This window comes from Amblyraja radiata, chromosome 39, assembly GCF_010909765.2.
Source record: "Amblyraja radiata isolate CabotCenter1 chromosome 39, sAmbRad1.1.pri, whole genome shotgun sequence".
Taxonomy (NCBI): Eukaryota; Metazoa; Chordata; class Chondrichthyes; order Rajiformes; family Rajidae; genus Amblyraja; species Amblyraja radiata.
In genome coordinates this window covers 14852994-14880751 of record NC_045994.1, presented here as the reverse complement: position 1 = coordinate 14880751, position 27758 = coordinate 14852994, and the positions used below count along the sequence as shown (strand labels likewise).

The following is a 27758-nucleotide window of genomic DNA, read 5'->3' as shown; positions in this document are numbered from 1 at the left end:
ATTTTGGAAGACTGTTAGTTGTAATGGTACTGGAAAAAATTACATGTCTTTCAAGTTAATATTTTGTTATAGACTAGTGGGCAGACTGCTAAACGGGTTGGGTTCAAAAATTAATTATAGTAATCAAATCATAAATGCTTCAATTATGGTTAGATGTGCTATGACATTCTCTTTTAAAACTTGTATAATTCAACATGTAATAATTTTGATTCCAGGGCGATTGTTCTGGAGATTACAGAAAGATCCTCCTCCAACTGTGTGGCGGTGAATAATTGTAATAGTTCGTGTCATTTCAAGATGGAATGAATTGAAGATCCTGCAAAATGAGTGCGGTGCTCCTCACTTAGTGACATGCTTTAATTAAACGCTCAATAAAGCCTTAACTTTTTTGCCTTTGCTATAATCTTGAAATACATTATTCTAATCAATGCCTTTAAAGATGGAAAGCTAATATAAAATGCTAAGCCAAAGCACAATGCACAAATCAACTCCAAGATCTTACTGTAAAATTGAACATACACTTGACAATAGTTAGTAAATTGCTATTCCTCAAAGTTCCAGTGCAGATCTGAACTTTGAAATCTGGGGCTTGCCATTTCTGGTTTTAATGATCTTCCAATGTGGGACTCAATCCAAGAAGGGATAAAGTAATGTGTGTACTGCACTACAATGTGAATTAAAGATGAAGAACAATTGTAAAGTGTATGATTTGAAACTATAAACTTAAAGATAAATTAAGTGCATCCTGTACTCTGGTCCAAGGAAATAATACATCATTCAATGTCACGCAAGAAATAGTGAAGGGGTTACAATGACAGCCCTGCTGTATTTTTTACCATGATCTGTAGACTTAAATTAGTTTCATACAGCAAATGAGCTGGTTGCCCCTTAATTTTGACTGCAGTCAGGAATTTCCTCAGCTGTAATGTTGTTGATTGGGAACAATTGCAAATTGCTAAGAATGTACGATTGAGTAATGAAAGTGTACAAGATGCATGTAACAACATTTGTCAAATAGATTATACACAAATCAGTTGTATTCACTTGGATGAGCATCTCTTGCTGTGTAATTTGTTAATGTCACCTGTAAATATTTACATTTTGCATGAGTACCACTTTGAAAACTGGAAGCAATGAACCATTGCAGTAATGTTGTAATTCAAGGCTGTTAACATTTAAATAAAACATTCCATTTTATCTATACTGATGCTGTGACACATTGCAATCTTATTCCAAGAGAAACACTTAAACTTCTTATGCCAGCCTGAGTGTTTCCCCCCCCCCCCCCCCCCCCCCCCCCCCCCCCTCCCTTTCTCAATAACGGGATAAATCTAATCCGGTCTGGATTTCATCCACCTTAATGCCCTTCAGGAGCTCCACACCACCTCTTTCCTAATCTCAAACTACCCTTGCATATTAGTATTCTCCACACTGATTTCACTGTCTTCCATGTCTTGCTCCTTGGTTAAAACAAATGCAAAGTACTTGTTTAGTATCTCGCCTATGATCGCAGACTCCAAGCACAAATTCCCCCCATTATCCTTGAGCTGTACTACCTTTTCTTTGGTTACACTCTTGTTTTAAATATAGGTATAAAAAGCTTTGGAATTTTGACTCGCCAAACCATTTTGTGGCCCCTTTTAGTACTAATTGCCCCGAGTTTGTCCCTCCTTGCCCCCCCCTCCCAGGTACTTTTCTCTGCAACCGCAAGAGATGCAACACCTGTCCCTATACCTACTCACTCGACTTTGTCCAAGGACCCCGACAGTCCTTTCAGGAGAGACAAAGGTTCGCTTGCACCTTCTCCAACTGCATCTGCTTTTCCAGGTCTGGACTCCAATAGGGGGGTTGCACGTAAGGCCATCAGGTCAAAGGGCGTGACGCAAGGACCAGCTCAATCCATGTGGAGTACATGGCAGCTTCCGCCATATACTGTTAATATACAATGAGTACTTTCTTACCCGTTAAAAAACGATGAAATGGTCATTTTTTGCGCTGTAAATAATTGTGGAAATCGGGGCAAGCACAAGAGATATTTATCCTACTTCAGAATTCCAAAAGTGAGGAGAAATGATGGTAGAGAGAAGCGAGAGCTGAAGGGACAACAGCTAAAGTGGTTGGCGAACATTGGCCATACAGATATCAAGATTGAAAATGTTGGGAATTATCGCATTTGCTCACTGCATTTCATCAACAGCAAGGCATTTTTGTGTTTTTTCTTGATTCCTTTGGTATCTAAAAAGTTTCAGAAGTGATAAATCTGGCTGTAAAATTTTAAAATCGCCCATAGTTCCGAAGTGGGTTTTTACATGCAAAATGAAAACGCTTCTGAAGCTAAATTTATTATTATTTTAATTTATTATTATCTCTCTCACGCTTACCCCGATTTCCATAAATATTTACAACGCTACACTGGAAACAATGGTAAGTGCTTACCTGCAGTTAATTGCGTGTACTCCAGTTGGCGTTGCGTGGCAACCGTAAGGGTCACGGGTCGTGACCCGACAGCCGTGCAACCTCCCTATACTCCAAATCGGTGAGACCAAACGCAAGCTCTGCAATTGTTTCGCTGAACACCTCCACTCAGTCCGCCTCGACCGACGTGATCTCCTGGTTGCTAAACACTAACTCCTCCATCCATTCCCATACTGTCAGAATGAGGTCAAACACAAATGGGAGGAACAGCACCTTGCATTTCGCTTGGGCAGCTTACAACCCATCAGTATGAATTTTGATTTCTCTAATTTCAAGTAACTCTTGATTTCCCTCTCCATCCCTCCCTGGCCCTAGTTCTCCAACTAGTTTCACTGTCCTTCTGATTAATTTTACTGATTTATGCCCCCTTGTCACCTTCCCCTCAGCTAACAATGAACAATTTTACATTTCCTTATCGTTATCTGCCTTGATCTGTCGTTTTCACACCTTGCCCGTCCATATTTCTAGACTCCCTCTCCCCTGTTTCTGTCTGAAGGGTTTCGACCCGAAACGTCACCCATTCCTTTTCTTCAGAGATGCTCTCTGTCCTGCTGTTACTCCAGCATTTTGTCTATCTTCAGTGTAAACCAGCATCTGCTGTTCCTTGCTACATATTTTCTCCAGAGATGCTGCATGTTCCGTTGAAGTTACTCTAGCATTTTGTGTCTGAAGAAGGATCTCGACCCGAAACGTCACCCATTCCTTCTCTCCAGAGATGCTGCCTGTCCCGCTGAGTTACTCCAGCATTTTGTGTTTATCTTCTGTTTAAACCGTCGTCTGCAGTTCCTTCCTACACATTTTGTGTCTGATATCTTCAGTATAAACCAGAAATTGCAGTTCATTCCTACACCTTTTCTCCTGAGATGCTGCCTGCGACAGGACTGAGTTACTCCAGCATTTTGTGTTTATCTTCTGTTTAAACCGTTGTCTGCTGTTCCTCCTTTCACATTTTGTGTCTGATATCTTCAGTGTAAACCAGGGGGTGGAAGATGGCAACCTTCACGTGGTCCGCCCTGTTTCGACTAATGCAACCAACTTGACGTGTACAAATGGAAGATCAAAAAGAACAAGTTGTCCAACAACTTTAGGCTGTGCACGCCACACTAAAGAAGAAGAGTGTAAACCAGCAAAATGCAGTTCCTTCCTACACCTTTTCTCCTGTGATGTTGCCTGTCCCATTGAGTTACTCCAGCATTTTGTGTCTATCTTCTGTTTAAACCATCGTATGCAGTTCCTTCCTACACATTCTGTGTCTGATATCTTCAGTGTAATCCAGCAACTGTAGTTCCTTCCTACACCTTTTCTCCAGAGATGCTGCCTGGGACAGGACTGAGTTACTCCAGCATTTAGTGTTTATCTTCTGTTTAAACAGTCGGCTGCAGTTCCTTCAGATCCAAACTTTGTCATTGTGCAGTGTACAGTACAGAGACAATGAAAAGCAGTTAGCATCTCCCTCGAAGAGAGACAAAGAATATGAGCAATAAATAAATATATTTACGTGCATTCCTTCACATTTTGTGTCTGATATCTTCAGTGTAAACCAGCAGCTGCAGTTCCTTCCACCTTTTCTCCTGAGATGTTGCCTGTCCCGCTGAGTTACTCCAGCATTTTTGTCTACAGTTTAAACCGTCGTCAGCAGTTCCTTCCTACACATTCTGTGTCTGATATCTTCAGTGTAAACCAGCAGCTGCAGTTCCTTCCTACACCTTTTCTCCAGAGATGCTGCCTGCCTGCCTGGGTTGGACAGGGCTGAGTTACTCCAGCATGTTGGTGTCGACGGCTTCAGTCATGTCTGTTGGTGTCTGGAGCTTCAGTGAAGGCGGGAACCTTTTCTCCAGAGATGCTGCATGTTCCATTGAAGTTACCCCAGTATTTTGTGTCTATCTTCAGTGTAAACCAGCATCTGCTGTTCCTTGGTACATCTTTTCTCCAGAGATGCTGCCTGTCCCGCTGAGTTACTCCAGCATTTTGTGCCTAGTATCTTCTGTTTAAATCATCGTCTGCAGTTCCTTCCTTCACATTTTGTGTCTGATATCTTCAGTGTAAACCAGAAACTGCAGTTCATTCCTACACCTTTTCTCCTGAGATGCTGCCTGCCTGAGTTGGACAGGACTGAGTTACTCTAGCATTATGTGCCTAATATCTTGCTCCTCTAGTATCTTTGGTTTAAACCGTCGTCTGCAGTTCCTTCCTTCACATTTTGTGTCTGATATCTTCAGTGTAAACCAGCAACTGCAGTTCATTCCTACACCTTTTCTCCTGAGATGCTGCCTGTCCCGCTGAGTTACTCCAGCATTTTGTGCTTATTTTCAGTTTAAACCGTCGTCTGCAGTTCCTTCCTACACCTTTTCTCCAGAGATGCTGCCTGGGGCAGGACTGAGTTACTCCAGCATTTTGTGCCTAGTATCTTCTGTTTAAACCGTCGTCTGCAGTTCCTCCTTTCACATTTTGTGTCTGATATCTTCAGTGTAAACCAAAGATTATAGAGGCTCCTCTATAATCTTTGGTGTAAACCAGCAACTGTAGTTCCTTCCTACACCTTTTCTCCAGAGATGCTGTCTGCCTGGGTTGGACAGGGCTGAGTTACTCCAGCATGTTGGTGTCGACCAAAGACCCTGCTCCTCTAGTACATTTGGTGTCGACCAAAGAACCTGCTCCTCTAGTATATTTGGTGTCGACTAAAGATCCTGCTCCTCTAGTACATTTGGTGTCGACTAAAGAACCTGCTCCTCTAGTATATTTGGTATCGACCAAAGATCCTGCTCCTCTAGTATATTTGGTATCGACCAAAGATCCTGCTCCTCTAGTATATTTGGTGTTGACTAAAGATCCTGCTCCTCTAGTATATTTGGTGTCGACTAAAGATCCTGCTCCCCTAGTATATTTGGTATCAACTAAAGATCCTGCTCCCCTAGTATATTTGGTATCAACTAAAGATCCTGCTCCCCTAGTATATTTGGTATCAACTAAAGATCCTGCTCCTCTAGTATATTTGGTGTCAACTAAAGATCCTGCTCCCCTAGTATATTTGGTATCAACTAAAGATCCTGCTCCTCTAGTATATTTGGTATCAACTAAAGATCCCGCTCCCCTAGTATATTTGGTATCAACTAAAGATCCTGCTCCTCTAGTATATTTGGTATCAACTAAAGATCCTGCTCCTCTAGTATATTTGGTATCAACTAAAGATCCTGCTCCCCTAGTATATTTGGTATCAACTAAAGATCCTGCTCCTCTAGTATATTTGGTATCAACTAAAGATCCTGCTCCCCTAGTATATTTGGTATCAACTAAAGAACCTGCTCCTCTAGTATATTTGGTGTTGACGAAAGATCCTGCTCCTCTAGTATATTTGGTGTCGACTAAAGATCCTGCTCCCCTAGTATATTTGGTATCAACTAAAGATCCTGCTCCTCTAGTATATTTGGTATCGACTAAAGAACCTGCTCCTCTAGTATATTTGGTGTCGACCAAAGATCCTGCTCCTCTAGTATATTTGGTGTCGACCAAAGATCCTGCTCCTCTAGTATATTTGGTGTCGACCAAAGATCCTGCTCCTCTAGTATATTTGGTGTCAACTAAAGATGCTGCTCCTCTAGTATATTTGGTGTCGACTAAAGAACCTGCTCCTCTAGTATATTTGGTATCGACCAAAGACCCTGCTCCTCTAGTATATTTGGTGTCAACTAAAGATGCTGCTCCTCTAGTATATTTGGTGTTGACGACTTCACTCCTGTCAGTTGGTGTCTGGAGCTTCAGTGAAGGCGGGAACCGGCGGACAGCCTCTAGCGCGCCTCTCATTGGTCAAGGGACAAGCCCCTCCCCGCAAAATGCCCGCCTTCACAAAATGGCGGCCGCTGGAAGCGTCAACCGCCCGACCCGGGACGTGAAGAGACGCGGGAGAGACGGCAGCTGATAGCGGTCGTGAGGGAGGGAAGGAAGAGGGGGCGGGAAAGGCGGCCACTCCACCTCACCGACCCACCCACGGCAGCAGGAGAGCGAGTGACCTGTTGGCGGCGGTGGACTAATGGGGGGCCTGGGCAGCCGCCTGTCCGGGGGCCGGGCCTCCGCCTCCGCCACCGACTGCGAGTGCGATTGCCAGCGGAGGAAACGAGCGCGGCCGCCCGACGACTGCGACTGTTCCGAGAGCGAAGCCCCGCGAAGGTCAGCAGCTCAGGCCTGATATCAGACACAAAATGTGTAGGAAGGGACTGCAACTCCCACCCCCCCCCCCCCCCCCCACACACACACACACATCTCTCTCCCCCCCACCACATCTCCCCCGAAGAAAGGGCTCGACCCTGAACATCACCCATGACTTCTCTCCAGGCATCCTGCCTGACCCGTTGAGTGACCCCAACACTTTGCTTAAGAAGGCACTGCAGGTGCTGGAAAATCGAAGGTACACAAAAATGCTGGAGAAGAAGTCTGAAGAAGGGTTTCGGCCCGAAACGTTGCCTATTTCCTTCGCCCGCTGAGTTTCTCCAGCATTTTTGTGTAACTTCTCCCCAGGCATCCTGCCTGACCCGCCGAGTGACCCCAACACTGTGTCTATCTTCGGTGTAAACCAGCATCTGCAGTTCCTCCCAACTCCTCACTGAGTCATAGAGTGTGGAAACAAGCCCAACTTGTCCCAGCTACACTAGTCTCACCTTCCCACGTTTGGTCCATATCCCTCTAAACCTGCCCTATCCAAGTCTACCTGTTTCTTAAACGTTGGGATAGTCCCAGCCTCAACTACCTCCTCTGGCAGCTTGCTCCATACACTCACCATCCTTTGTGTGAAAAAGTCACCCCTCAGATTCCTGTTTAATATATGGCTGCATTGTTCCGAAGGGTTTAAACAGAGATGGCAATGGAAGTAGTAGGAGAGACGCAGTCACCTGTAGGAAAAATAGCTTGGAAGTCCAGTAGGGAGAACAAGCAAGTGAGTGAAAATCATCTATTTTAATGCAAGGTGTATGACTAGATGAACTCATCACTCAAGGGTCAATAATATTGTAATCATCACAGAGATATGATTGAAGGATGGGCAGGACAGGCAACCTGATATCCAGGGCATAGAATTTTCAAGTGAGACCAATTGTCAGTAAAAGGGCAGGAGGCATTGCACTGTTATAAAATTATATATTACTTCAGGTGAAGGGAGTGTCAGGGGGAATTGTTTGGTTAACAGGAATTAATTTCCTGAACAGGAAGGACCTGGTCAAAGTAGATCGGGTGCATTTACCTGCAGTTAAGTCTACATCTGCACAGTGGGATGCATGCAGAGGAGAAATAACAATAATTTGAGGCCTACATGTCCTTGTAAGAGTAAAAGGGTTCAAATATATTGGGAACCTTGGATGGCGACTAATATTGAGGAACTGCAGGTGCTTGTTTACAAAAAAAGGACACAAAGTGCTGGAGTAGGGCTGCACGGTTTGAATTACTGTCTTGATCCCAGTCATGTGAATTTGACAAGAGTCATAGAGAGATACAGTGTGGAAACAGGCCCTTTAGCCCCATTTGCCCACTCCGGCCAACATGTTCCAGCTACAATAGTCCCACCTGCCCCCGTATGGTCCATATCCCTCTCGGAAGATTTACTGCTGAATTGATGCCCTTGACTTTCTGACATTTCTTAATCTTCAAATCTCAAGTCAAAAGAGTTTATTGTCATGTGTCCCTGATAGGACAATTAAATTCTTGCTTGCTGCAGCACAACAGAATATTGTAGGCATAAATACAGAACAGATCAGTGTGTCTATATACCATACACCATATATATATATACATAAATAAACAGATAAAGTTCAATAGGCAATTATAGTTCAGAGTTTGTTTGAAGTTATGTTTAATAGTCTGATGGCTGTGGGGAAGAAGCTGTTCCTGAACTTGGATGTTGCAGATTTCAGGCTCCTGTACCTTCTACCTGATGGCAGCGGAGAGATGAGTGTGTGGCTAGGGTGGTGTGGGTTCTTGATGATGTTGGCAGCCCTTTTGAGGCAGCGACTATCCCTAACTCAAAGAAAGCCTATTGAAAGTTGTGCTAACAACTTGTGTGCTGCTGCTGCATTAGAACATGCTTAATTGTTGTGCTTTTATCTTAATGTTGGGTTCTGTTGGCTTTACAGAAAGAAGCTAAAAAGCACTTCCAAGTACATTTATCAGACTCTCTTCCTCGCTGGAGAAAACAGTGATATCACCATCTGTGCTCTGGGACAAGAATGGCACTTACACAAAATATATCTCTGTCAGGTAGGGCATTAAACCCTTTTTTATCATGTGTTTGCAAAAGTAGCAATGTTGTTTGCTATTTTTCCACAAGCCAGCTACGTATACCAAAACCTTTTATAATTCAGATTCTCCAGTTCAACAGATTCAAGTAATTATTTCAGTTGAGAGGATAGAACATTTGAGGCTGTTATGTCCAGTTTATGAATAAGGACTATGACTAGAGGATTAAGGGGTTGCACATTTATGATTTAGATTACTCTTTGTAGAGGCATGTGGAACTTTAGTATTTTCTAGCTAGGTGATTCTGCATACCTAGTAACCAATATATTGTGGAACATAAAGCGAGTAAGAAAGAACTCAAGCGGGAGATTAGAAGGGCCAAAAGGGGCCATGAATTGTCATTGGCGAGTTGGATTAAGGAAAATTCCAAGACTTTTTATACATACGTTAAAAACAAGAGGGTGACCGAGGCGAAGATAGCTCAAGAATAAAGGAGTCAAGAATAATAAAGGATCCTTTGGGATCGGAGGATGTTGGTGAGGTGCTGAACAATTACTTTGCATCTGTATTCACTGAGGAGGAGGACTTGGGAAGATCATTGCAAATAAGACACTTCCAGTGCCCTCCATAATGTTTGGAACAAAGACCCATCATTTACTTATTTGCCTCTGTGATCTACAATTTGAGATTTGTAATAGAAAATATTACATGTGGTTAAAGTGCACATTGTCAGATTTTAATAAAGGCTATTTTAATACATTTTGGTTTCACCATGTAATAATAATAATAATAATAATAATAAATTTTATTTATGGGCGCCTTTGAAGAGTCTCAAGGACACCTTACAAAAATTTAGCAGGTAGAGGAAAAACATGTAAGGGGAATGATGTCGCGCCGTCCACCGGACGGCGCGACTCACGTCGCAGAGGCCTCTGCAGTCCGTTTGTCTTTTTGTTATTTTTGTCCCGTTTTAATGTAGTTTTTATTATTTTTTTGATGGGGTATGTGTGTGTGTGTGGGGAGAAACTTTTAAAACCTTTCCCCTGCACGGAGAACCCGACCTTTTCCCTGTCGGGTCTCCGTTGTCGTTGGGGCTTCAACGTGGAGCGGCCTCCAGCAGGAACGACCTGGGGCTCCAGTCACGGAGCTGTGGAGCTACTCACCATCATGGAGCTGGCCGAGTCCGGAGCGGGTGGAGCGGTGGTGGCGCGCTGCTGTGACCCGACCCCCGGAGATTCGGAGGCTTACCGCAGGTCTGGCAGACAGTAATATCGGGAGCCCGCGGGTCCCTGGTGGGAGACCGCTTTTCGAGGCTTCTGCAATGGCGACTTCTCCCGCCCGAGTAGCGGGGTCGAGGATGACCTGGAGCGGGGCCTTACATCACCGCCCGGCGTGGCTTCAACGGCTGCGGGACTTTGCTAGCGCCCGCCGGGGGCTCCAACAACAAGACCCGGAGCGTGGTCTTGCATCGCCCGGCGTGGCTTTAATGGCCGCGGGACAATTGCCATCGCCCGCCGGGGGCTTTGACTCTGACATCGGGAGGGGAATGGGGAGTGCAGGGGAGAGATAAGTTTTTTTGCCTTCCATCACAGCGAGGAGGAGATGCGCTGTGATGGATGTCTGTGTAAATTGTGTTGTGTCTTGGGTCTTTTTTTTCATGTGTGTATGACTGCAGAAACAACATTTCATTTGAGTCTCTATGAGGTTCAAGTGACAAATAAATTGTATTGTGTTGTATTGTGTGAAATAAATAGTAGAGACATGACTAGTACACAAAGCAAAGACAGAATTCAATTCAAAACACAATATGAGGCAATTAATGCACAGATGAAAAGGGAGGGGGACGTGGGGCTAAGGATAGGCAGAGGTGAAGAGATGGGTCTTGAGGCGGGACTGGAAGATGGTGAGGGACACGGAATTGCGGATCAGTTGGGGAAGGAGTTCCAGAGCCTGGGAGTTGCCCTGGAGAAGGCTCTGTCCCCAAAACTGCGGAGGTTGGACTTGTGGATGGAGAGGAGACCGGCTGATGTGGATCTGAGGGACCGTGAGGGTTGGTAGGGGGAGAGGAGGTCAGTGAGATATGGGGGGGCCAGATGGTGGAGGGCTTTGTAGGTGAGGATCAGGATTTTGTAGGTGATCTGGTGGGAGATTGGAAGCCAGTGAAGTTGTTTGAGGACTGGAGTGATGGGATGCCAGGATTTGGTGTGGGTGATGAGTCGGGCGGCTGCGTTCTGGACCAGTTGGAGTCGGTTGATGTAGGTGGAGCTGATGCCAAGGAGAAGTGAGTTGCAATAGTCCAGTCGGGAGGAGATGAAGGCATGGATGAGTCTTCAGCAGCGGGAGGTGTGAGAGAGGGTCTGAGTTTGGCGATGTTGCGGAGATGAAAGAAGGAGGTTTTAATGACATGGCGGATGTGAGGCTCAAGGGAGAGGGTGGAATCAAAGATCACGCCAAGGTTGCGGGCCTGGGGAGATAGGGAGACAGTGGTGCCGTTGATGGTGAGAGTGGGGTTATTGATTTTGCTGAGTGTGGCTTTGGAGCCTATGAGGAGGAATTCTGTCTTATCGCTGTTGAGTTTGAGGAAGTTATGTTGCATCCAGATTTTTATAGCTATTGTAGAAATTACAGCAATGTTTATATATAGTGTCCCCCACCCCCTCCCATTTCAGGGCACCATAATGTTTGGGACAGAACAATGTAATGTAAATGAAAGTAGGCATGTTTAGTATTTTGTTGCATATCCTTTGCATGCAATGACTGCTTGAAGTCTGCGATTCATGGACATCACCAGTTGCTGGGTGTCTTCTCTGGTGATGCTCTGCCAGGCCTGTATTGCAGCCATCTTTAGCTTACGCTTGTTTTGAGATCTAGTCCCCTTCAGTTTTCTCTTCAGCATATAAAAAGCATGTTCAATTGGGTTCAGATCGGGTGATTGACTTGGTCACTCAAGAATTAGCGAACATTGGACCATTGTGGGCTCCACCTTTCCTTGGTCATTGTTGCTGGATATCTTTTATCTTTCAATCTGAACTGAACTTTCTTTCTAACAGTTTATGAGTTTATATTGACTCAATACTAATCCTTATGTATGTCATATTTAACAATATATTTACTGTTGGTAACAAATCCCCAACTGCCAGAATCCTGGAGTGCTTCAGGGCATGTTAAATCGTAGAATTATTTTGTGGGTTAAGATGGGTATTCTCTGGAGGGGAAAATCATGACTTGTAAATTAACATAAACTTCAAGAATGAGTACATAAATGCATTTATATTTTACAATGTATGGTGCTATTCAGAGATCAATTGTTATTTCAAATCGCACAGCATTTCACAGAATTAGACGTGATTATCAAAAAGTTTAAAAACAACATTATAATAAAGAAATGAGCAATTACGTAGAAATGAGCACTACCATTCAGGAATGGGGCCAATTACTGGAAAATCACCGTGTAATTTTGTACAATTTAAAGAGTGAATGGAATGTTTGTAGAATATTGTAAATGCTGAGTTGAATGTGCTTTCAAGAATTATAAAGCCATAAATCCATCAATTACACCTCCGTATTTGTGAAGAAATCTGCCATATGATATTACATCAGTGGCTTTTTGGAATTTGCGATGTATCATGTCTTGCAGATTCTTGCATAGACCCAAGTCTTAAATACAGAACAGAACAGCACAAGGACAGGACCTTTGGTCCACAATGATGCCAAGACCCACTTATCCATCAGCACAATCCATATCCCTCCATTCCATACATGTCCATATGCCTATCCAAAAGTCTCTTAAATGTCACAATCCAATCTACCTCAGCCATCAACCCCGGCAGCACATTCCGGGTGTGTGTGAGAGGGTGTGAGTTGGTTGGTTGGTTAATTAATGATCTGGACGTAAATGTAGATGTCTTGGCTAGTACGTTTGAAGACGACCACATAATTGCTGGACTTGCACACTGCATTACCGGCTGTCAATGTATACAGTGGGATGTAGATCAAGTTCAGAATTGGGCATTGAAATGGCAGAGTTTAATCCGAACAAGTGTGAAGTGTTGGACTTTGGGAGGTTGATGTTTAGTTAGTTTATTTTTATTATTGTCACGTGTACCGAGGTAAATTAAAAAGCTTTTCATTGTGTGCTTTCCAGTCAGCAAACAGACTATTCAGGATTACAATCAAGTCGTCCACAGTATTCAGATATAGAATAAAGGGTATAACGTTTAGTGCAAGATAAAGTCCAGTAAAGATGGGAGGTCAGGACCGATCTCTAGTTGGTGCAAAATGGTTTAGTTGCCTGATAACAGCTGGGAAGAAACTTTCCCTGAATCTGAAGGAATATGTTTTCAAACTTCTGTGCATCTTGCCTGATGGGAGTGGGGAGAAGAGGAAGTGACCTGGATGAGACTAGTCTTTGAGTCTGATGGTGGTTTTGCCGAGGCAGCATGAAGTCAATAGAAGGGAGGTTGGTTTGTGTGATGGTTTGGGATATGTCCACAACTCTGCAGCATTTTGCGGCGTTGGATGGAGTTATTCCCAAACCATGCTGTTATGCATCCTGAGAAAATGTTATCTACAGCGCATCTGTCGAAGTTACTAAGGGTTGTTAGGGACATGAAGAACGTCCTAAGCCTTGTAAGGAAGTAGAAGCATTGGTTGCTTTCTTGCCCATTGCTTCAATGTGGCTAGTCCAGGACAAATTGCTGTTGATATTTATTCCTCAGAACCTTAAGTTTTCAACCATCACCACTTCAGCGTCATCAATGTATAAGCTTTCAACCAGCTCTACTGTACCAGCCATGAGAACAAAATTAATAATTACAGTGACACTCCAGTAAGCTTGCTGCACCAGACAAGCATCCATGAAGAAATTTCATTATATCCTACAATTGAAAAGTGTCTGCTTAAAGACTGCCGCAGATTAGTGCAGACCTTATTTGAATTGTCACCACTTGAATGTTTTGTTGATTTATGCTTTACAGTCCGGTTACTTTTCAAGTATGTTCAGTGGATCATGGAAGGAGTCAAATATGAACTATATAGAACTCGAGATTCCAGATCAGAACATCGACACTGAGGGTATGTCTTAATTTAGTTTTCATTACAAGGCCTAATATAGAAGGTCTGATCGTTGTTCTGTCCTTTTATATTACTTTGAGATTTATATGGCATTGTGTAATGTAGAGAGGGGGAGAGGGAGAGAGGGAGAGGGAGAAGCAAGAAAATGAAGAGAATCCTTTTCAGATTTCCCATAATTCTGTACAAGAATAAAAACTTGGCATCTCTCTTAATAAATTCAGAATGCTGAAAGATGGTTTGATGGGTGAATTGCATTTGATTTATGGTCCAGATAGCGCAAGTTCAAAATTTAGATATTGTTGTCCCAGTGACGATTTTGACATAATAAGTAAGGAATGCATCTTTCCACTCTGGAACGTGGAGTATGTAGAGCATCATTGATTTATAGTCTTTTGATTGTTTTTGTGACTTAACTGGAATGGTCGGAGATTTTGATCTGCAGTCTGTTAATATGCCTTTACTGCTTTGATTTGTTGACCTTGAGGGTCAACCTCACATGCCATAAGCCATCCACATATCAGGCCAACCAATCTAAATGTAATAATTTTGAGGTTTAATGCTTCAAGTTCATTGATTAATTTAAAGGGGTGGCAGAGCAAGCTGCATATCTGAAACCTGAAGACAGTGTGAGGTTGCAGTAATCAGAGCCCTAAATTACACTTGTTACTTTCTATGTGTACCACTTTTGCTCATGGATTTGCATTGCAAAATACAGCTGACAGTATAATCAGCTTGAATTCCCATGAGTTTTTAGTTCCTTTAGGAACTAACAAGAAAAATACGAGCAATGCAGTGTAGCCATTTGAATGGGGCTATTTATGGAGCCACTTCATCTGATATAACTAATGTAACCTGTCTGGATGATTCGTAAAATAAATAAAGCCTTCGTTTTGTGCTTGCATTTCAGCGATTATGTGCCAAAATGACTTTCCTTTTACTTTAATTTCCATCACTTTCAGCAAATATTGATTCATTCCCACATGACAGAAAGGTCAGCTATAGCAGAAGAGCCGCTGTGCAAAGACAGAGCAACGCCATCTGCCAGGCTTTAACTCACCAGATTGAGGTTATGAATCCCTGTTATGTTTAGAAAATCGGCTGCAGGCTGTTGCCGATCAGCAACATTAAACCAATGTCAATAACAACTGGTTTCTGTGACAGAATGCACTTTATAGAGGAATGTTGCATAATGCATAGTAGATGCAGATGCCATTGTAAACACTACAGTGTAAACTAACCTTCATCTCCCTAGGGCTCAAGCCCTACCAGTAAAGGATCTATGAACCTTAAACTTCCATAATCCCCAGTCTTCAACCTTCTTCACATATAGCCCATTTTTAGGGAGTTATGAACTTGCACCACAAGGTCCTTCTGTACATCAACACTACTGAGGTCTCTGCTATTTATTGTATATGTCCTGCTGGTATTTGACATCCCAGAATGCATAATCTCATGTAGATTTTGATTAAATAATGCCTGCGTCCAAATTATTTATGTTAATTCCACATAGATCCCTGTGTTGTTAGCTCATTACACCCTGACAAATAGAAAATGACTCATTTATAACTCTGATTCCTGCTAAGCCTAATGGCATCTGTAAATCTTGGATCCTCTGCACATTATTTCTTCAAAGAATTCCAATGATAGATAAGTATAATTTCTATTTCACAAAACCACATTAGCTGAGCTTGACTGCCTTTTTTTTAGTGTCCTAGAAAACAGGTTTGTGGATCCTTGACCTTCCTCTTCTAAAATCAACAATTAGTTCCTTGTTTTACTGACATTGAGAGCAGGGTTGTTCTGGCACTGTTCAATCAGAGGATTGATCTTCCTATGCACCGATTCAACATTATCTGCAATTCGTCCAACAACGGTGGTGTCATCAGCAAATTTAATGGTGGAGTTGGAACTGTGTCTGGCTATGCAGACATGAGCATTGAATTTCGAATTTTATGTCCCTATCTATAACTAGTATCTAATAGAACTGTGGTTGCTGATCCCAAAAGGCACATCCACAAATACTTCATCCACTTGCCCCTCTCAATTTCCCAAGACTAGATCAATCCTTGCTCTCTCTCTCTCTCATGTGGGGCCCTCTACATATTGCCAGAGGAAACTTTCCTGAACACATGACAAATTCCACTCCATCTAAACCTCTTGCTTTATTGGCATTCCCAGTCAATATTGGGAAAGATAATATTCTCTACCATGACAATCAGTTGGTCAATGCAACATAAATGTAAAACATTTTTGCAGATGGAATGTAAATGTCCACACTTTGTGACCTGGTGTTCCCGAGCTTTGTGACCTGGTGTTCCCGAGCTGTGAGCTCGGGAACACCAGGCCACAAGTGTGGGCATAATTTCCTCTACTTTCATTAAAAACGCATGTGGAGGCATTATTTTAAAGCAACGGAGCTGAAACATCAACACACTTATGAAGCATCTGTACTATGTGACAGATTGGGCACTGGGATCAAGAGAGCAGAAACAGTAAAGTGCAGAAATCTCAGAGGCTGATAGGACGAATTGTAGAAATAGGGAACAGGGACTTTGAAAAGCAATTCATGTATTTTATACTCCAGCAAAGGCAGATCATTAATTACAGCATGGTGTTCATTACAATGACATGAATAAGGATATAAATAGCAGAGTTTTGGTGATATGGGGTAAATGCAGAGGGAGAACTTAACTCCAAGAGAAGTTCTGAGAGCTGTGGTGTACACCTTGGAAACACAATATCTTGTGATGTGAGAAACATGGATTTCCTCAAGCAGATGAACTGTTCCTCAAAGGCAGGATAAGTGGGAGCAGTGAGTTGTTAAATTGTTTCTTCTAGCAGTTTTCTATTCATCGTAGTTAGGTTTGTCTAGACTCTACCCCAACAGCACATCCTATTTCCTTTATGCTTTATCATATCCATCTTTCACAGCAGTCAGTGTCATTCACGTTTTGTGGAAGATGAATTATGATCAGCATTGTGCTGAGCTTAATTATACTGAAAGGAATGCGCCAACCTGTGTCTTGTTGATCTCTCCACCATAGCTCCTAGACCACATATTAAGTCGTACCACTCCTATTCCTTTCCCCTTTCTTCTCTTCTGCCTTGCGAGTAATCATAGGGAATTGACTGGATGTGTGCAGGATGAGATGACTGAGTGGTGAATTCCTAATGTGAGAGATTCCAGCAATCTTGAAATGCAACAGTGACTTCAAAAAATGAAACTGAGTAACTCAGCGGGTCAGGCAGCATCTCTGGGGAACATGGGATAGGTGACGTTTTGGGTTGGGACCCGTCTTCAGACTATAGGGAGAGGGGGTACAAAAGCTTGGAGAGAGCAGAGGCAGGTGATAGACCAACACAGGTGGGGGGTGGGGTTGATAGGTAGATGTTTAGAACAAAGGCCAGTTGAAAAGTGTGAAGCCAGAGGATTGAATACGGGAGGGTAGAAATATGTGTAAATCCAGGTGGGGTAAAGGAAAGGGGGCGCGAGGGGCAAGAAGGCAAGGGTGCGTGAGAAAGCAGAGTGGGGGCGTCGTTCGAGGTTACCTAAAATTGGAGAATTCAATGTTCATACCATTGAGTTGTAAGTTTCCCAAGCGGATTATGAAGTACTGTTCCCCCAGTTTGCGTGCATCCTCATTCTGGCAATGGAGGAAGCCCAGGACAGAAATGTCAGTATTGGAATGGGAAGGGAGTTCAAATGGTCAACAACCGGGAGATCCAGCAGGCCTTGGCAGGCTGAGTGAAAATATTTGCTTGGTGTCGTCAACTTCACTAACTTCCACCTTGCCCTCAAATTCACCTGGAAATTACCGCTCTATCCCCTACCAGGAAGGTCTCAAGGCCCTCCGGTTCTTCCTTGACGGAGACCCAATCACCTTTCCTCTGCTAACCTCTCCTTTGTCTGGTGGAACTTATCCTCACCGTCAACAACTTCTCTTTTGACTCCCCTCACTTTCTCCAAGTAAAAAATGTAGCCATTGGCACGCGCATGAACCCCAGCTAAACCGGCCTTTTTTTCCAGTTATGTTGAACAGTCCTTGTTCCAGATTTTCACTGGCACCATCCCCCAGCTCTTTCTCTGCTATATCAACGACTATATCATGGCTTCCTCCTGCACCCGTGCAGAACTCGTTGATTTCATTAACTTCACCACTAACTTTCTACTTGGCCTTAAATTCACCTAGAACTCCCCCTCAATGACTTCAAGAAGTTTGTTGTGAACTGTAAAGCATTTGGAAATTGTGAAAGACATTTGATATGAAAGCTTTTTCTTTCTTATGACCAATGAACATGTAGTCATCATAGTCCTTGCACTTTCTTATTATTGAGCACTGCCCATATTTGCTGTGGATGAACCCTCCAGCATGTCCTCTCTGAAACTCAACAGGTCAGGCAGTATTTCTGGAGAATGTGGATTGGTGACATTTTGGGTCGGGACCTTTTGGACTGATTATGGTGGTATGGCGCATAGTTCATGGGAGGACCATTCAGTAATTTAATAAAAAGTGGGGAAGGAGCTGTACCTGAATCATGTGGTAACAGCAGAGAAAAAACTGTTCCTGATAGTAACCATGTGTTGCAGTATTCCAAGTTCTGCACTGTGACTAGAATAATAGAATTGTTGAAATTTACAAAAACAGAAGACTAGCATTTGAGTCTATGGTGTTTGTATCATTTCCAAGGACTAATCAAACCATTCTCAGTTTGTAACGCATTAGTTGCTTATCCAGATAATTTCAGTTATTATGAGAGTTTCTGCCTCTACAGTCTTTCAGTCCGTAAGCTTCCGGGCACTAAATGGGTGAAATATTGGTTCCACAACCCCCCCCCCTTCCATCTCTCCCTATCTGTCAGCCAATTACCTCAACTCTGTGTCCCATTTGGGCTGTTTGTTAAGGGAAATAGAATCCAAACTTACTTCGGAAAGTTACTGCTGATGAGTGAGAGTCTGCTTAGCTCGTAAAAAATGTGTTTGTGAGTTGTCAGTGTTAATGTGTTGTTCTCTCCTACAGCGCTGCAAGTGGCGTTTGGCTCATTGTACAGGGACGACGTCTTAATCCAGCCCAGCCGGGTGGTAACGATTCTGGCAGCAGCCTGTATGCTACAGTTGGTAAGAGTCAAAACAAGTGAATCATTTAAATTGGGAGCCCTTCATAACATTCATTACACTTGTAACTTTGATCCATGCACCTCTCGTCAAATGAATTTGGAAAGAAGTCTTAATATTTCTAAATTTGCAGCATCTATGGAGCGAAGGAATAGGCGACGTTTCGGGTCGAGACCCTGCTTCAGACAGGTCTCAGAGCAGCATCAGCCACTTCTGATGAAAGGTTTCGATCCAAAACCTCAGAAAGCTGCTCCCACAGCCTAAGATAGTTACTATCCTCTCCTAATGAGACAGAAAGTTCATTTGTAGTGTTGATTCCATAAATATTGTTGTCAATCAATGGGTTTAGAGGATTGGGGCAAACTGTTAGGTCATAGATCAACCATTATTATAGCTCCTACTGCCTTTTCGTGCTGCTTTGCTCATAATTCTTTTGCTCTTTTTGTTTGCTGAAGGACAGTCTGATTCAACAGTGTGGTGAAACTATGAAGGAAACAATCAGTTCCAAAACTGTTTGTGGCTTCTATGCAGCTGCTGGAACTTACGGCTTGGACTCAGTGAAGCAAAAGTGAGTAGGAAGGAATTGCAGATGCTGGTTTACACTCAGGATAGACACAAAATGCTGGAGTAACTTTGTGGGACAGGCAGCATCTCTGGATAAAAGGAATGGTCTCGACCCGAAACATCACCCATTCCTTCTATCCAGAGATGCTGCCTGTAACGCTGAGTTTCTCCAGTATTTTGTGTCTATCTTGAGTATGGGAAAATATTCCTTTTATTATAAATTATAACTTTTACCTCATTGCTTCAACATTATAGGTGAGAAATCTGTCTTTCAGTCTTGTGAACCCATTGATTGCACTCCATGCATTCATATGTTAACTTCAGCAGAGATACGGCAATACTTTTGCTTGCATTTAGCAAGAACAAAGATGAATTTTGCTCCCTCTATCTCTTATTTATGGGTCTGCTTGTTTCTTTAATGTCAAGGAATGGACTTGCTATGATATCAGACATCCCCTTGACTTGTTCAGTTGTATTACTGCACCAAAGAGAAGGTACATCTGACCCTGGCTGATCTGGCCTGTTATTGTGTACTTTCTGCTTCCATTATGTTCAAGGAGTTGAACTGAATGTAGAAAATGTATTTCTAGTGTTTGGACTCTCAACTGTGCAGCATGCTTCAAACATACAAACCTTTTAGATTTCAGGTGTGGAAAATCATAAAGGATGGATATGAAAACTAAACATTTTAAAAAGAGCCATTTATGGACTATAAATTAAACGAGGTCAGCAAGAATACAAAGAAAACAAAGAATACAAAGATGGATGAGCAAGTTTTATTGAAAGTTAGAATAATGGATGGGATTTATATAGAGCCTTTCTAGATACTCAAGCAATGTACCTACCTATCCAATATTTAAAAGGCAGCTGGACAGTTACTAAGATAGGAATGTAAGCCTAATGCAAGTAAATGGAATTGAAGTAGATAGGCACTTCAGTCAGTGAGGATGAGGGTAGCCAAAAGGGCCCATTTCTATGATTCTATCTCAAGTGTGTAGATGATGAGGTCAGTTAGGATAACAGCAATATAGCCATAGCGATAACTGGTGAATTAATAACGTTTTAAATATGTTGGTTCATTATAAAGGTGAAAATTAGTTGGGGCATGTTGCATCTGTAAGGTATTGGATGAAGGTTCAACCTTAAGATTTCCTTGATATTGAGTGCCTAATGGCAGGAGGCCCTTGGGTGCCAAGAGAACCCAAGAAAGGGCCGGTTTTACAGACAATCTGCGTTGATCTCTAAATCTGTTTACAATTACTAAACCTGAGTACAAACCTTATTTTTAATTACTAGAATAAATGCAAAACACACATATACTGGAATCCATAGCCTATTTCTTTTTAATCACAGAATTTTTAATTACAGGTGTCTTGAGTGGCTTTTAAACAACCTAATGACGCATCAAAGTGTTGAACTCCTGAAGGAACTGAGGTAATTTAATATTCCAGGCTTGGGGATAAAAATCCACAAAACATTGTGTGTCACTCAATATTTAAGTGGTGGCAATATTCCTCTTTAAAGTTCATAGCACGAGTCTATGGGGAGAAGTTATTTGGGTTTATCACCACATCTTTCCATGAAGCCTTCAGCGTAGATCAGATTTTGGTCCCACTATATTTACTCATCTGCTGCCCAAAGTTATAATTGACCTTTTCACTTAATACATAAACTCTCACACTGAATTTGCTCAATACCAATTTAGAACAAAAACTTTATTCAAATACGGATAGCTTTCTCTTAGATTTCCAGTGAAATGTTGTGGTCAATGACATGCTTTCAGAATGTTTCATTGTAGAAAATGCTCTAATTGACTTAGCCACACTTAAAGTATGGTGTCAGTGTTGAGGGACATAACAAACAAACTGCAGGAGGAACTCAGCAAGTCAGGCAGCAATTGTGGAGACAGGGATGATCGGCATTTCAGGTGCGTTCCTTCAGCAGTTTGTTTTCTACTCCAGATTACTATGATCTTATGTGTCTCTTTTATGCAAGACTGGACAGTTTGGAGTTGTCGTGTAGCAGGGGAATTTTATTGCATGTATTTACAATTAAATGAGAAATTGTTTCCACTGGCAGTAAGTTATGTAATCTAGGGATACAGGTTTAAGCTAATTACAAAAGCATAGGGAGCATTTGTTTTACATAACGTTCAGTGTGTGTTGAAACAAGGAATTGCAGATGGTAGTTTACACAAAGCACAAAATGCGGATATAAAGTTTGAAGAAGGGTCCCGACCTGAAACATCACCTACCCATGTTCTCCAGAGATGCAGTCTGACCCACTTGAGTTATTCCAGCAATTTTTGTCCAATTCAGTTTGTGTTGCCTGAAAGGTTGATGAACGCAAATTCAAAAGCAACTTTCAAAAGGATATTAGATAAATCGATCCTTCGTGATTTCTGGAATTGACCAGCGTACTATCAAGCCTTTTGGCCCATCACGCATTTGCCAACAATCATGCCTGTCTATACCAATCCCACTTATCCAAACACTTGCAAAGGAAATATTTCAGTCATAGTAAAAAGACCAGGGGAGTGGGATGACTTGGAGTGCTCTTTAGAGGAACTGGCAATATGAGCCAAATGGTTTCCAGTTGTACCGTAAAATACCATGAAGCTTTCTGAAAGTTGGCTCAAAACTGGGACCGATCAGTTCGAAAAGACTTCTATTATCAAATGCGGCTGAGAAATTCCTCTTAGTGTTGACATTTTAACTGACTGTAGTTACATTAGGGCCATGACATGCCATTGTCCTACCGATGATAGTGGTTACCATGGAGCTGAGTCACGCTATTCCTTGAGGTTTATAGCCATTAAAATGGAACTGTGCCAAGAACTACCGGTAATCATTCTCCTGCTTATATCTCAGGCTGTTCTCAAGAGACCCAGCTTCCAACTAATTTTTATTCAATGCAGCCTTTTGTCCAGCTGAGGGTGAAATCAGATTTTCCATGTTTGCTATACACACATAAAATAACAAGACTAGTGGTGCTGCTGATGGCATGTCCCTAGCTCATGTAATTATGTATTCTTCTTTACCCACCCAGCATAGGTTTGATGGAGAAGCTGGTGTGTTCGTCAGACCTGTTTGTGATGCAGGTAGAGATGGATGTGTATACTGCACTTAAGAAGGTACTCGCACAGCATCATTTTATTATGTCTATAATGCAGGCAAATGTCCCAAGGCACTTCATGCGAAAGTCGAGATTTTAATTAAATGACCAAAATGGTTAGCCAGAGAAAGATTTTACTAGCCAAGCAGAGAGAAATTGATGATTTAGGGGGAGAATTTGGAATATTGTGCAGTTCTGGTCGATCCATTACAGGAAAGATGTGGAGGCTTTGGAGCGGGTGCAGAAGAGGTTTACCAGATTGCTAGCTGGGTTAGAGGTTTCAGCTACATGGAGTTGGATAAACTTGGATGGTTTTCTCTGGAATGTCAGAGATTGAGGGGAGATGATAGAAGTATATAACATTATGAGAGGCATAGATAAGGTAGGTCAGAACTTTTTTTCTTAGGATGGAAAGGTCCAACACTAGAGGGCAGAGCTATATGGTGAAAGGAAGTTTAATGGAGATGTGCGGAGCAAGTTTTTTTACAGAGAGTGGTGGGGACCTGGAACTTACTGCCAGGTGTGATCGTGGAGCCAGATGTGATAGTGGCATTTAAGAGGCTTTTGGATGGGCACTTGGAAGTGCAAGGAATGGAGGGATATGGATCATGTACAGGCAGATGAGAGAAATTTAACGGCATCATGTTTGACGTAAACATTGTGGGCATAAGATTATTCTATGTTAATTCTAGATCACGGGACTCATACAATAAAGGTATGCTCATCTGGCAGAGAAACAAAAGTTAAGATGTACAAGGCCAGAATTAGGAGTGCATAGAGTCCTGGAGCTATGTAGATGGCGTAGACAAATTTGGAAACAGTATGAACATTTTACAAAGTCCTCGTGGTAACTATAGGTCAACAGTTTCTTCCCAACTGTTATCAGACAACTGAACCATCCTACCATAACCAGAGAGCAGTCCTGAACTACTGTCTACCTTATTAGTGATCCTTGGACTATCTTTGGCCAGACCTTACAGGCTTTATCTTGCACTAAACTTTATTCTCTTATCATGCATCTGTATGTAGTGAATGGCTCGATTGTAATCATGTATTGTCTTTCCACTGACTTTTTTTGAATACAACAAAAGCCTTTCACTGTACCTCAGCACACGTAAAAGTATACTAAACTGAACTGAATTGAATCCTTTTTTACAGTGGATGTTCCTCCAGCTGGTGCCTTCCTGGAATGGAACCTTGAAACAGTTATTAACAGATGCAGATGCCTGGTTCTCCAAACGCAGAAAAGGTAATTCCCTTTGGCACCAATAATAGCTGAGATGTTGACACAAGGAATTAACAATGATCAAAATGCCTCGGAATGAGTGCAGACATTCTCAAGGGGAACGCGAGCAACCAGAGGTTGTTATACACATTGGCAACAGTGACATAGGAAGACAAAGGGATGAGGTCCTGCATAGTGAATATAGGGGTTTGGCAGAAGAGTAAAAATCAGGGCATCCAAGAATTGTAATCTTCTGGTACTACTTATCAGTAAGGATAGGAGGCTAGGGCAAATGAAGGAGCTTATGCACTTGGATTCATTTTCTTATATCATTGGGATCTCCACAAATATGTATATTTTATGTGGCTAAACATTGTTTTTGTCTGATGGCACTGCCATGAAGTACCTCGGGGCAATTTTTGTTTGTTAAACTTGCTGCATAAGTGGAAGTATGTTTGGGTCAGTGGAGGTTATGTATGGTAACGTTGGGTTTATACTAACATGCTGATTCGGAACTTCAAACAGTAAAGGCATTGGCTAAATAGAAACACATTGTCATTTAGATATAGCATTACACTTTGAATGACTGATTGATTTATTTGTTCTTTCATACAGAAGCCTGCAATTACAGCAGCTTCCTAGACACGGAACAAGGACAAAAGTTTGCTGTTGTCTTTAGTCACATCCGCCTGCAGTATGTCATCAATGATCTGACATCTGCCAAAATTATTGAGCGAGACATGATTATCTCTTCGGGTGAGTGGCAATCAATTCCACAGGATTACATAAATTGATTCTCTTATGTTACTATCTGAAGGCACTTGACTGGACAGAATAGAAATATCTGAGTATATTTCTTGTCAGTCATGCCTGGAGATCACACTACTGTAAGAATCTAACAGTGAGCTCTGCTTCTCAGGCTGGCTTGCGGCCATGTACAAACAGCAGTGGTTTGCTATGCTGAGGACTGAGCAGGACAATGACCTGGGGTAGGTGGCCTGACTTTACATGAAGTAACATTGCTGCTTATCTTTTAAATCACAACTTCTGTGGAGGCATGGATTTTCACTTGGCTTGGGTTTGACGAGGAGGCGACATCCTTAACGTAACCGATTGAAGTTGTCACTGCCAACATCTAGAAAGCCACCTTTCAGGAGTGGCCCTTTTGAGTAAGGAAATCATTGTTCTTTGCCATAGAGTTAGGCAGCACGGAAGCAGGTCCTTTGGCCTTGTCGTCTATGCGACCAAGATACTAACCTTAGATAGTCCCATTTCCCTGTGTTTGGCCCATATCCCTCTTAATCATCCTTATCATGTACTCGTCCAAACATTTTTTTAAACATTGTAACATTGGCATCTCCTTCCATCCTCTGTCTGTAAACCTGCTCCTCAGATCCCCATGTAACAGGCTTCAACCATTTCCAACCTAATGATAGCCAGTGTCGTGCATCACAGGATACAAAACTGGATTAACACTAGGAAGCAGAGGGTGGTTGGTAGTGGATTGTTTTCCATCTTCTAAGTAAATTCCTTCAAGTCGTAACTGATCAACAGCACATGTATTTCCCCCTCCTCACTACTTGCTCCCTGTCTAAGGCTTCAGACTTGTGTCATGTCATACTGACTATCTACCCAGAACTCGATCATTGGCCTGGCCTGGTTTGTCTAGCATTCCTCTCCACATCTACTGATTACCTCCATCACCCTCTACGTTCCACACCTCCATCCAGTACACTGTCCAGTTTCGCCAATCTCCATAATCACAGACGACTGTCGAGGTCTGTGTAATTTAATCATTGAGATTTAATCATTCAGAAATCATGTGTCTTTCTCACCACATGCCATGCCTTGGGTCTCATCACAGAGCTAAGAGCTTTGGACAAAGTTGGCAGCAGCCTCTCCCACTGTGAGGCACATATTACAGATTCAAGGCTCACGTATAATCTCACCCAGCCTTATTTAGGTACATCCAGGCTTCCTTCTTACTCCAACCTTCTTGAAATAATTGATGAATAAAAAAGTGAAAATTCACATATTGTTCAAAAACTAATTTAATTCCATAGAGAATGATAGAGAATGTAGTTCGCTGTAGTCCTGCTGGTGCCCTGTTTCAACCCAATTTTGGCTGCTTTGCTCTTTAATCGTGTGTAACATTTAGCAGCGTAAACAAACTTTAAATGGAGTTTTATTTGATCCCTCTAGACCAAAAGAAATAAACAGGGAAGAGTTTGAGATGCACAGCATGCGGTGTGGAAGAAAACTGGCTAAAGATGGTGATGTAAGTGTAATTGCAGAGAAGAAAAATCATTCTTCATGGTCACCCTTGCAAATGATCAAACAAAATTCGCTGCATACTTTAGCATTTAAAAATACTAGCATGTTTTTTGAAGAGGCGACTTGCAAACTATCTGCAAAGAACTACTTTTTAAGTGCACAATTACAACATTGAAAAATGCACAGGTGTGTATCTACAGACTTGGGTTTGATTTAAGACGATAGACATGGGGGCAGAATATGGTAATTTGGCCCTTCAAGTCCACTCTGCCATTCAATCATGGCTGATCTATCTTTCTCTCTCAACCCCATTCTCCTGCCTTCTCCCCATAACCTTTGACACCCTCACTAATCAAGAGCCTATTAACCTTCACTTTAAATGTTTCCAATGTCTTGGCATCCACAGTCACCTGTGGCCATGAATTGCACAGACTCATCACCCTCTAGCTAAAGAAATTCCTCCTTTTCTCCATTCTAAAGGTACATCCTTTTATTCTGAGGCTGTCCCCTCTAGTTCTAGACTCTCCCATTACTGGAAATATCCTTTCCACATCCACTCCATCGAGGCTTTTTGTGCCTGGAGTGAAGAGAACTGTCTCACCCTGAACACAACAAAGACTAAAGAGATGGTGGTTAACTTTGGCAGGTCCAAGCTCCCCCATCAGCCGGTCAACGCTGCAGGGGCTGACATTGAGGTGGTGCAGACATATAAATACCTTGGAGTGCACCTTGACAACAAACTGGACTGGTCTGTCAACTCTGACTCCCTCTACAAAAAAGGCCAGAGCAGACTCTTTTTCCTCAGAAGGCTCAAATCCTTCAATGTGTGTAAGGATATGCTGCACATGTTTTACAACACAGTGGTTGCAAGCGTTATTTTCTACGCTGTTGTCTGCTGGGGCAACAGCATTAGTGCAAAAAACAATAGGAAGCTGGTCAAACTGGTTAATCGAGCTAGCTCAGTGCTGGAGGGGAGAGTAGACTCTGGGATGGAGGTGCTTGAGAGGCGTATGAGGCACAAGGTGCAGGTCATCCTGAAAAACCCCGGGCATCCCCTCCATATAATTCTGGAGAGTCAAAAGAGCACTCGGAACAACAACCGGCTCCTCTCCCTGCCCTGTAGAACGGAGCGGTTCAGGAGATCCTTCACCCCTGCAGCCATTAGATTTTATAATTCGGACCGCTAGGCTGTAGGGGGATGCATTTTGCAATTACTAATTTTTAACTGTTAATTATTGGTCTTTTTAAGTATTTATTGCTCTCAGGTAGTGTCCACATTGTATTCTATGTATTTTCTGTCTGCGTTCGTTTTGAATCTGTGGGTTTGTTGGTTGGGAGCTTCTGGACATCTGAATTTCCCTGAGGGGATCAATAAAGTATTTATTATTATTATTTTCATTATTCGGTAGATTTCTATGAGATCCTCCATCACCCTACTCCATTCATTGAGATCCTACATTAATCAACTCCATTCCATCGAGTACTGGCCCAGAGCCTTCAAACGCTCCTCATACAATAATTAACCCAATCATCCCGGAATCATTCTCGTAAACTTCCTCTGGAACCTCTCCAACATCCTTCTTCAGATATTAGGCCTAAAACTGCTCACAATTATTGCTTTTATTACTGTATGGGATTAATTGGCAAATAGACTTTCTCTTTAACCATCTGATTATTGTCATCTGAAAAATTGATCGAGCA

The 27758-nt window shown here is 42.4% G+C and overlaps 2 protein-coding genes across 4 annotated transcripts in view; both read left to right on the top strand.

The window, feature by feature from the left end:
• anxa4 (annexin A4) overlaps positions 1–1203 on the top strand; it is a 40308-nt gene extending 39105 nt beyond the window's left edge. For all 3 annotated transcript variants that reach the window (XM_033014079.1, XM_033014080.1, XM_033014081.1), the window contains exon 13: positions 216–1203. In XM_033014079.1, the coding sequence (XP_032869970.1) occupies positions 216–272 (57 nt within the window). In that variant the 3' untranslated portion in view covers positions 273–1203. The remainder of the gene's footprint in view (positions 1–215) is intronic.
• Positions 1204–6289: 5086 nt separating this feature from the next.
• The window catches only part of gmcl1 (germ cell-less 1, spermatogenesis associated), a 33052-nt gene continuing 11583 nt past the window's right edge, over positions 6290–27758 (top strand). The window contains exons 1-11 of the mRNA XM_033014163.1: positions 6290–6639; positions 8592–8715; positions 13671–13767; positions 18786–18883; positions 19336–19448; positions 20813–20878; positions 22493–22577; positions 23717–23807; positions 24399–24539; positions 24703–24772; positions 25986–26061. Of these exons, the coding sequence (XP_032870054.1) occupies positions 6503–6639; positions 8592–8715; positions 13671–13767; positions 18786–18883; positions 19336–19448; positions 20813–20878; positions 22493–22577; positions 23717–23807; positions 24399–24539; positions 24703–24772; positions 25986–26061 (1098 nt within the window). The 5' untranslated portion in view covers positions 6290–6502. The remainder of the gene's footprint in view (positions 6640–8591; positions 8716–13670; positions 13768–18785; positions 18884–19335; positions 19449–20812; positions 20879–22492; positions 22578–23716; positions 23808–24398; positions 24540–24702; positions 24773–25985; positions 26062–27758) is intronic.